Source organism: Melospiza georgiana, unplaced genomic scaffold (assembly GCF_028018845.1).
Source record: "Melospiza georgiana isolate bMelGeo1 unplaced genomic scaffold, bMelGeo1.pri scaffold_29, whole genome shotgun sequence".
Taxonomy (NCBI): domain Eukaryota; kingdom Metazoa; phylum Chordata; class Aves; order Passeriformes; family Passerellidae; genus Melospiza; species Melospiza georgiana.
Window position 1 is genome coordinate 7,986,632 of NW_026652215.1, and position 9,906 is coordinate 7,996,537.

General features: G+C 51.1%; 1 protein-coding gene across 1 annotated transcript; it reads right to left on the minus strand.

Moving 5' to 3' along the window:
• Positions 1-6,324: 6,324 nt before the first annotated feature.
• On the minus strand, positions 6,325-7,254 carry LOC131096414 (olfactory receptor 14C36-like). Its single transcript, XM_058044752.1, has one exon. The coding sequence runs from the start codon at positions 7,252-7,254 to the stop codon at positions 6,325-6,327; it is 930 nt and encodes a 309-aa protein (XP_057900735.1).
• Positions 7,255-9,906: the final 2,652 nt, after the last annotated feature.

Here is a 9,906-nt window from a genome sequence, read left to right on the forward strand (position 1 = left end):
CTAACTCTCTTAATTCTTTCTCATCAAAGATGGGTCTTTCCTCTTTTCTTTCCCTACTAGGTGTTCCTTCTATCTTAAGAATTTGAATTGGACTACCTTGTTCCAAGGCTACTTCTTTTGCTACTTGATCAGCTAATCAATTTCCTTTTATTTTGAGGGCGTCTCCTTTTTGATGTCCTTTTATGTGAACTTTGGCTATCTCTGTTGGTTTCCTTAGGGACTCTAGTACTAATTTTCTAAGCTCTTCATGTATTAAATTTTTGCCTTTAGAATTTAGGTACCTCTGTTCTTCCCATGTTTTTCCAAACGTATGGGTAATCCCAAATGTGTACCGGGAGTCGGTATAGGTAATTCTTTACTGTTTTGCTAGTAAATCTAGCCCTCTTTTCAGGGCATAGATTTCACACCACTGGGCACACCAATTTGAGGGTAGCTTTCCTTTTTCCTCAACTTGCACGTTCTGCCCATCTATGGTTGCATACCCTGACACCTCTTTACTGGCTACCATTCATGATGATCCATCTGTAAAAAAAATTCTCCCATATGGGAGAGGTTCACCTTCTAAGTCTTCTCTCACTTTGGTCTGCATTTCAATAATTTCTAAACAATCATGCTCCGGGTCTGTTAACAGCTCTCCTGTGAGGAACTGGGTTGGATTTAAACATTTTGAAGTGACTAATTTGAGACCCTTGGTATTTATTAGGATTACATGATACTTTAGTATTTGGGCGTCGGTTAGCCACTGAGGGGCCTTGTGACTTAAAGCATCTTTCACATTGTGTGGGATATGAACCCGGATCTTCCCCTTTCAGGTTAGTTTCTGTGTGTCTTCTATTGGGGTAGCTGTTGCCTCTATCACTTGCACACAGGCTGGCCACCCTCTGGCTACTGGATCTGGTAACTTGGAGAGAGATGCGACCGGCTTCCTGCATCCTCCCCTATCCCGTGTAAGGACTCCGCAAGCTATCCCCTCTTCCACGTTTACAAATAGGTCAAATTTATTTCTAAGATCTGGTAGACTTGGTACAGGGGCAGAAGACAATTTAGTTTTCAGATTCCGAAGCTGTTCCTCATCATTTCAGGTCCAGGTTACGGGCTCTGAGTCTATCAATTTGTCATATGAAAATTTAACACTTTTAGTATACTGATCAAGACATAATCTTCAATATCCAAACAAACTTAGTAATTTTCTAATATCTCCTTTGGTCTTTGGGGCAGGGATGGACAGAATTCCCAAAATTCTCTTGGAGCTTCACCTTTTATACCCTTGGGTGATTATATGTCCTAGATATGTTACTTCTTGTTCCAAAAATTGCAGTTTCTTTTGTGATACTTTTAGGCCTTTTTCCCCTAAGTAATTTAGATGCTAGTGTGCTTGAACATCTAACGTTGTCTTGTTCTCCCCCTGATACAAGTAAATCATCAATATATTGTAAAATATGTACCCCATTCTCAGGTTTAAACTGTTCTAGGAGTTCTTCTAAAGCTTGCTGAAGAGACTGGGGATTCTCTAAACCCCTGGGGAAGACGTGTCCACCTTAGTTGCTGTTTTCTTTTCTTTTCAATGTCCTGCCATTCAAAGGCAAACCAGTTCTGGCACTCTTCAGCCAGGGGACACGCCCAGAAGGCATCATTTAAATCCATGACAGAGAACCATGCATGCTCCTTAGGTACTTGGCTTAAAAGGGTGTACAGGTTTTGTACTACCGGGTGCCTCGCAACAATTCCTTTATTAACTTCTCTTGAATCTTGTACTAATCAATACCTTCCATCAGCTTTTCTCTCAGCTAGTATGGGAGTATTATGTGGAGACATGCATGGTTCTAAAATCCTTCCTTTAATAGCTGGTCAATTACTGGGGTAGTCCTTTCCCTCTGGGGAAATTGGATACTGCCTTAGCTGAATGGGGGAGATGTCTTTCTGCATCTCTGCTTCTATTGGTGGAATATTCTAACAACCAATTTTTCCCTCCCTCACCCACATGTTTGGGTTGATTTCATCTGTGTCTCCCTTAGTTAAGACCATTATTTGTACTACCATTTTTCCTTTTTTTAGCATTACTCCAATTCCCAATTTTATTTGTAAATCATGTCCTAATAAATTACAACCTTACTTGGGGATGTAAATGAACTTAGCTTGACACTCTCTTGAATTTCCTCTAATTTCTACATGTTCTATAATCTGGGCTTTAAATGGTTCTCCTTTGGCCTCTCGTACTTTGCAGACCTTTTTACCAACTGTGATTCCTGTTGGTATTTTAGTCACATATGACTTGTCTGCTCCGGTATCAAATAAAAATTCAAATTCATCATTCTGGGGATCAATCTCTAAATATACTAAGGGCTCTTCTAGATGATTCATTAAATTCCCTAGAGCATAGAACCCTTGACACCCCTATTCCGCATACTTCTCATCTCTTCTTAAGTTTTTCTCTAGAGTTTCTTGCTCCCAGGCTATGGCTTCATCTAAGTGGAGTTTCTTACAATTTCTCTTTAGGTGTCCTTTCTCTCCACAGCAATAACAATATTTGTCACTGAGTAGAGCCCTCGCCCCTTTTGGTCCAATAAAACCTTTGTCTCTTCTAAGTGGTTCTACTGGCCCATCCTTGTTGGCTCCTACACTTTCTCTGGCTATGGCTACCATAATTTTAGCTTTTGATTTTGTCTTTTTTTCTTTTCTTCTCAGATATACTCTTATGGCTTCTCTCAAGCAGTTCATTATACTTTTTTCCTGCCAGTCCTCTATTCTTTCTCACTTTCATCTAAAATCTGGCCAGGATTTTGTTATAAATTGTACCTTGAGAAGGACTTGACCTTCTGGGCTATCTGGGTCAACATTAGAGTAAATCTGGAAGCTTTGCTTTAGCCTATTAAGCCATGTGGCTGGGGTCTCATCTTTTTCCTGCGTGCCGTCAAACGCTAACCTGGTATCATTTTTTATCCCTCTGGTCATCAGGGACCTGTGATCTCTCATATCCCTTCTCCTCTCTTCTTGATTAGGGTCCCAGTCAGGCTCCACTGAAGGCATTTTTTGGTCACCTGGGGACCCGGGCTGGTTTTCTCACTCCCAAATTTTCATTCCTGCAGTTCTTTTTAATCGAGTCTCTTCTAGGGAAAATAGATTGTTAAAGATGGCGTTCAGTTCTCCCCATGTATAAATATCACGGCTAAAAATGGATCAACTTCATTTGCTATTCCTACTCAGTCTTCCACTAAATTTCACAATTCTTTCTTAAAGTTTCCAAATTCAGATGCAGTAAAAGGAGCATTTACAAATCCAATCTCACTGGCCGCCCCACCCATGAGAACTTCTCTGAGGCGGAACAATTTTTCCACTTCAGCCACTTTGGTCCGGGTGTTACAATATCAACTGTGGAGGCTGACTGGGTAACTTCACTCTTGGGCATGAGATTCTGAGATGTTTTTTGGCTTCTCATTTGTGGTGGGGAGGCAGAGCAGGAACTTCCTGGTGAATAAGGGGTGTATGAGATGGTTGAGGTAAGGGGACAGTAGTGAAGGGTAAAGAGAGTAAGGAGAGGGTTGAGGGGAAGGTGTTGGAGGTATAACTGGGTTAGGAGGTTTTAAAGGAATGAGAGCTGGGAGAGGAGGAGGAATTGGGTCCACAGAAAGAGGAATTGGAGGAAAGATTTGAGGTACTGCAAGGGTAGGAGGAAGTAAGTGGTCAAGGGGGGTCCCCGATCTTGTTAGCCTTCCCAGCCTCTTCTTCTTTTACTTTACTAGCTTGCTTTCCCTCTTAATTTATGGACTCCTGTATTTTCCTCCTCTGAGGCGTACTTTAGCCAACAGGGGACGTTGTGTATGTGATGGGCCTTTTGCAGGAACTTGGGGCCAAAAAGAAGGTGCATCACCTTCGGACAGAGAGGCAGGTAACTAAGGAAATGTTTAAGGATGTTGCTAGGTCATGCAGAAAGAAAATTAGAGAGGTGAAAGCTTAAGATTTAACCAGGCCACTTCTGTGAAGGATAATAAAAATGTTTATATAAATACATTAATGGCAAAAGGAGGTATGAGGACAATCTCCATTCATTATTAGGGGAGATACGGTTACCAAAGATGAGGGAATGGCTGAGGTACTTAACCCCTTCTTTGCCTCAGTTGTCAAAAATAAGTCAAGTCGTCCTCAGGACAAGTGTTCTCCTGAGCTGGTGGATGGGCACAAGGAGCAGAACAGCCCCCCTGCAATCCAGGAGGAAGCAGCTGGAGACCTGCTGAGCCACTCAGATGCTCACAGGTGTGTGGGATCAGATGGGATCCATCCTAGGGGGATGAGGGAGCTGGTGGATGAGCTCCCCAAGCTGCTCTCCATCATTTACCATCAGTGCTGGCTCAGCAGGGAGGTCCCAGAGGACTGGAGGTGCCAGTGTGAGCCCATCCCCAAGAAGGGCTGGAAGGAGGAGCTGGGGAACTCCAGGCCTGTCAGCCTGACCTGGGTGCCCGCCAAGTTATGGAACAGATCACCCTGAGTGCCATCCCAGGGCACCCACAGGATGGCCAAGGGATCAGAGCCAGCCAGCATGGATTTCAATATCTGCACTGATGATCTTCATGAGGGGATTGAGTCCAGCATCAGCAAATTTGCAGATGACACCAAGCTGGGTGTGAGTGTGGATCTGCTGGAGGGTAGGAGGGCTCTGCAGAGGGACCTGGACAGGCTGGATCCAGAGCCCAAATCCAACAAGCTGAGGCTGAACAAGACCAAGTGCCGGGTCCTGCACTTTGGCCACAGCAACCCCTGCAGTGCTACAGGCTGGGGGCAGAGTGGCTGGACAGCGGCCAGGCAGAAAGGGACCTGCAGGGACTGATGGACAGCAGGCTGGACATGAGCCAGCAGTGTGCCCAGGTGGCCAAGAAGGCCAATGGCTCCTGGCCTGGCTCAGGAATGGTGTGGCCAGCAGGAGCAGGGCAGTGATTGTTCCCCTGTGCTCAGCACTGGTGAGGCCACACCTCGAGTGTTGTGTCTAGTTCTGGGTCCCCAATTTAGGAAGGCCATGGAGGGGCTGGAGCATGTCCAGAGAAGGGCAGCAAGGCTGGGCAGGGGTCTGGAACACAAGTCCTGTGAGGAGGGGCTGAGGGAGCTGGGGTTGTTTGTCCTGGAGAAGAGGAGGCTCAGGGGAGACAAGGGGGTGTCAGGGAACAGGTTGGACTTGATGATCTCCAAGGTCTTTTCCACTGTTGCTGATTCTGTGACTCTCTGGAACCATCCTTGGAGCAGCGGCAACAGCATCTGCAAGAGGACAGGAAACTCCCAGCTCATGGGAACAAACTTTCTGGCTGACTGCAGAGGCCACAACACTGCTGAGTGGTTTCCCTGGTGTCCTCCAGCCCTTGCTGGCCCCAGGGGCTGATGGCATTTGTGCTCCCTCAGGTTCATGTCCCCACACCAACAGCATGGGGATGCTCCCCCTGCTGTGTGCAATGCAAACAGGGGCTGCTGAGCCAGTGCTGCCGTGTCTGTGCCTGCAAGGATGGGACACCTGTGTGAGCTGGGGGAGAGGCCAGGGCTGCAGAGGGGGGATGTTGTTGGCAGCTCCATGAGGACGCTCTGGGACGCTGCCCTGGCCTGTCCAGTGCACTGGGGATAGATCAGTCCCTGCTCTGCTGCTCCTTCCTGTCTGCCCCAGGGCCCTTGCAGAGCACCAGCCATGCTGTTTGCCCCCAGCCTGCCCACGGCCAGCCTGGAGCTGCTCACGGGGGTTTTCAGTGCTGAGCATTGGCCTGGGTGTGTTCTTGAGAGAGCCTGGGCAAGGAGCCTGGAGCCCCCAGGCCCTGGCCTGAGGCGTCAGTGCTGCCCCAGCAGTGCCCATGGCCTGTCCCTGCTGCAGCCCTGGCACTGCCACCCCCAGGGCTGTGCCCGGCCCCGAGAGCACTCAGGCCCTACAGCAACACCAGGGCCACCAGGGCAGCGGGGCAGGGCCACGGCAGCAGCACTGGCACCACCAAGTGCTGCTGCTGCTGGGCACAGCTGCTGGGCCAGCACTGATCTTTCCCAGCTCTGTACACAGACATTGCTGCTGTAGCTCCAGAGAAGGCAGCAAAAGGGGGATCTCTCGTGAAAAGTTTTCTGGGAGATCCTTTATTCTGTCTAAAGCTGCTGAGAGCACAACTCCTCATTGACACAGTCTGAGGCCACCGTGAATTTTGAGAGAAACCTAATAAGAAATGGCACAAACACTGACCCTTCTTTGTTGTAAAAAAAAAAAACAACACTAAAACAAAAGAAAGACAAGAACATATCAACAACCAAACCCAAGTAGTAACAAATAGGAATTTTATTACATGTGATTTGCAGAAACTGGCCAGCAGCTTAATGTTTCTTGAACCATCTAAGCAGTGTCCACACTGCAGCCCTGAGGTCCTGGTTCCTCAGGCTATAGATGAGGGGATTCAGGGCTGGAGGCACCACCGAGTACAGAACTGACAGGGCCAGATCCAGGGATGGGGAAGAGATGGAGGGGGGCTTCAGGTAGGAAAATGTGCCGGTGGTGACAAAGAGGGAGACCACAGCCAGGTGAGGGAGGCAGGTGGAAAAGGCTTTGTGCCGTCCCTGCTCAGAGGGGATCCTCAGCACAGCCCTGAAGATCTGCACATAGGAGAAAACAATGAACACAAAACAGCCAGAAGCTAAACAGACAGCAACCAAGGAAATCCAAATTTTTCTGAAGGTGGAGTCTGAGTAGGAGAGGTTGAGGATCTGGGGCACCTCACAGAAGAACTGGCCCAGGGCATTGCCATGGCACAGGGGCAGGGAAAATGTATTGGCCGTGTGCAGCAGAGCATTGAGAAAGGCACTGGCCCAGGCAGCTGCTGCCATGTGGGCACAAGCTCTGCTGCCCAGGAGGGTCCCGTAGTGCAGGGGTTTGCAGATGGACACGTAGCGGTCATAGCACATGATGGTCAGGAGGGAAAACTCTGCTGACATAAAAAAAAGGAAGAAGAAAACCTGAGCAGCACATCCTGAGTAGGAGATGTCCCTGGTGTCCCAGAGGGAATTGTGCATGGCTTTGGGGACAGTGGTGCAGATGGAGCCCAGGTCGCTGAGGGCCAGGTTGAGCAGGAAGAAGAACATGGGCGTGTGCAGGTGGTGGCCGCAGGCTACGGCACTGATGATGAGGCCGTTGCCCAGGAGGGCAGCCAGGGAGATGCCCAGCAAGAGGCAGAAGTGCAGGAGCTGCAGCTGCCGTGTGTCTGCCAATGCCAGCAGGAGGAAGTGCCTGATGGAGCTGCTGTTGGACATTTCCTGTGTTTGCACATTTCAACCTACAGAAGGAGGAAAGACAGGGACAACTGGGGGAAATTTCTCACAGAAAAGTCAAAGCTCCTTCTAATAGACCCTTTCCTGCCACTAAACACCTCCCCCTGTCTATGTCTAGGAGATCGTCCTTCACCTTTGTTGCTGGAGCACCAACTGCTGCTGGCCAATGCTGTGTCAGGAGCTGGACCTTGGCCTGCAGGACACCTGGGAGTCAGCCCTGACCCCCAGTCAGTGCAGGGGAACAGTGAGGGCAGGGACCAGTCCTGGTGTTCAGACTTGGATAAAGAATCTTCCTGTAAGGCTGCAGAACTGCCTGGGTGAAGGGATGGGGATAACAGGAGGCAAAACAAGAGATTCTGCTGTACCTGGGGAGAACAGAGAGTCCAGAGAAGCACAAGAATATTCTGAGGCTTAGTGCCGACTGAGGGGAGCTGCTCTGTCCCTCTCCCCTGTTCCAGCTGCCCTGCACTTGCACCTCTCTGAGATCCACTCCCATGTTACCCTGGACTGCCAGGAGACACAGCTGAGAGCCGAGGGATCCCTGGCACACAAAGGGGCTCCTGCCTTTCCCAGAGTCAGGACAGTGGGCTCATTGCCAGCCTCCCAGGCTGCCCTGCCCAGAGCTCCCCGGGCACAGGGAGCTGGGACACCCCATGGCTGTGCTCAGCCTGCACAGGAGGAGCCCAAGGGCTGGGCCTGGCCCTGCAGCTGGAACTGCCATTGCAGAGAGCCCCTCAGCAATGCCAGCAGCACCTGGGCAAGGCAAGGAGAGAGAGCCAGGCCTGAGGAAAAGCCTTTCCCTGGCCAGTCCTGCCCAGCCCCTGCCAGGCAGCAGCAGGACAGGACAGTGGCCGTCAGGCCCTGGTCAGCAGGGAATGGGCACATGGCCACAGAGATGCCCTTCATCTCTGGGGCTGCTCTGCTGGCCCAGGAGAGACTGAGGGCCCCAAGCCCCTGTGCTGAGGGCTGTGCTGGCTGCGAGGGGACACAAGAGCTGTGCTGCTCAGGGCAGTGTCTGCCCTGCAGGGCAGGCCTGGCAGGTGCCACATCTGCCCTGCAGCAGGGCTTCCCTCAGCACTGTCTCCCTCCCTCCCTGCCCACAGCTCTGCTGCTGGAGCTGTCCCAGCCCCACCTGCTCCTGTGGCCCCGGGCTCCTTCCCTGCCAGAGCTGCCAGAGCCCAGCCCAGCCCCTGGGCCAGCCCTGCCCTGCAGCTGCTCGGCCCTGAAGGGATTAATGAACAGCTCCCCCAGCCTGGGCACCATGGAAAGGTGATGCTGCATGGATCTGGAGGCTGGGAAGGTGCAGGCACTTGCTGAGGTTCCCAGGAATCCTCACTGTGATGGTTTAAGAGCCTCAGCCCCTGCTGTGCCCTGCACAGCTGAGTTTCCATTGTCACCAAGCTGAGCCCGGGAAAAGTGGGAGCAAAGATTCAGGAAAGCAGAGATCCAAGCAGGAAACCCCACCCTTGAAGGAGTTCATGGAAATTCCCCTCAGAAATGAGCTGGGCATGAGCTGGAGCTCTGAGCAGCCCTGGCTGCAGCCCCATTTTCACCCCCAGCAGCCGTCCCTGGCAGCAGGAGCCGTCCTGCCCTGTCCCTGTGACGGTGCCCAGGGCAGCCCTGCTCTGCAGCACATCCTCCTCCTCCTCCTCCTCCTCCTCCTCCTCCTCCTCCTCCTCCTCCTCCTCCTCCCGTGCCACAGAGAAACTGGGAGAGTCCTCCTGACACATCCCCCAGGCTGTGAGTTGTGCTGGCTTCAGGAGATCCCTCCAGGAGCACAGGGTCATTGCATTGCACCCACACACTCACCATGCACAGGGCTGTGAAGATGCTTCCCCAAGTGAAGTCTCAGCTCAATATCTTCCCAATCCTGATTGCCTTCAGCCTGTCTCTGCCTGGCTGCTGTCCCCTCAGTGCCTGCAGGCAGAGCCCTCAGCCCTGCTGGGCTGGGAGAGGAGCTGGTCCTGGGAAGAGCTGTTCCTTTAAAGCTCAGCAGCACAGAAACACCACAAGGACTTTAATGAGCCTCTCAGGGATTTGGTGTTGTTTACATCAGACTGTCAGTGAGAGAGTGTTCAGAAACTTCTGAAGAACTTAAATTTAAACTCCATAGTTTCTTTAAGTTTTAATGGGTCTCACTGAGGGACAAGACTGGGAAAGTGTCCCCAGGTTCCAGTTAGAGCAGGACACTGAAGGCAGTGATGACAGCTGGGGGACAAAAAAGGCAAAGGTGTCTCTGGTGCTGAGCACACCTGGATGTGTTTGAGGAATGCAAAGGGCCCAGGCCTGAGCCCCAGCCCCTGGCTAGGCAGATCCTGTCCCTCCCTCCTTGCTCAGGGCTCTTCCCGGGATGGGCACTGGCATGTGGGGATGGGCAATGGCAAGAGCAGGAGCATGGGGCGGCCTCTGCCAGGCTGCTGAGCAGGGACAAGGAGGCAATGAGGCCCCAGGCCTGCAAGGGTCATTTGTCTCCTGCTCCTGCCTCAGGCCAAGGGCCAGCAGCCATGGCCAAAGTGCTGCCCAGGCTGTGCTACAGTGTCCCTGCCATATGTTCCATATGGTATGCCATGTCCCCTGCTACAGAAGACTCCAGTATCACTGCTCATTCTTTCAAAATGAAAACAATAATGAATA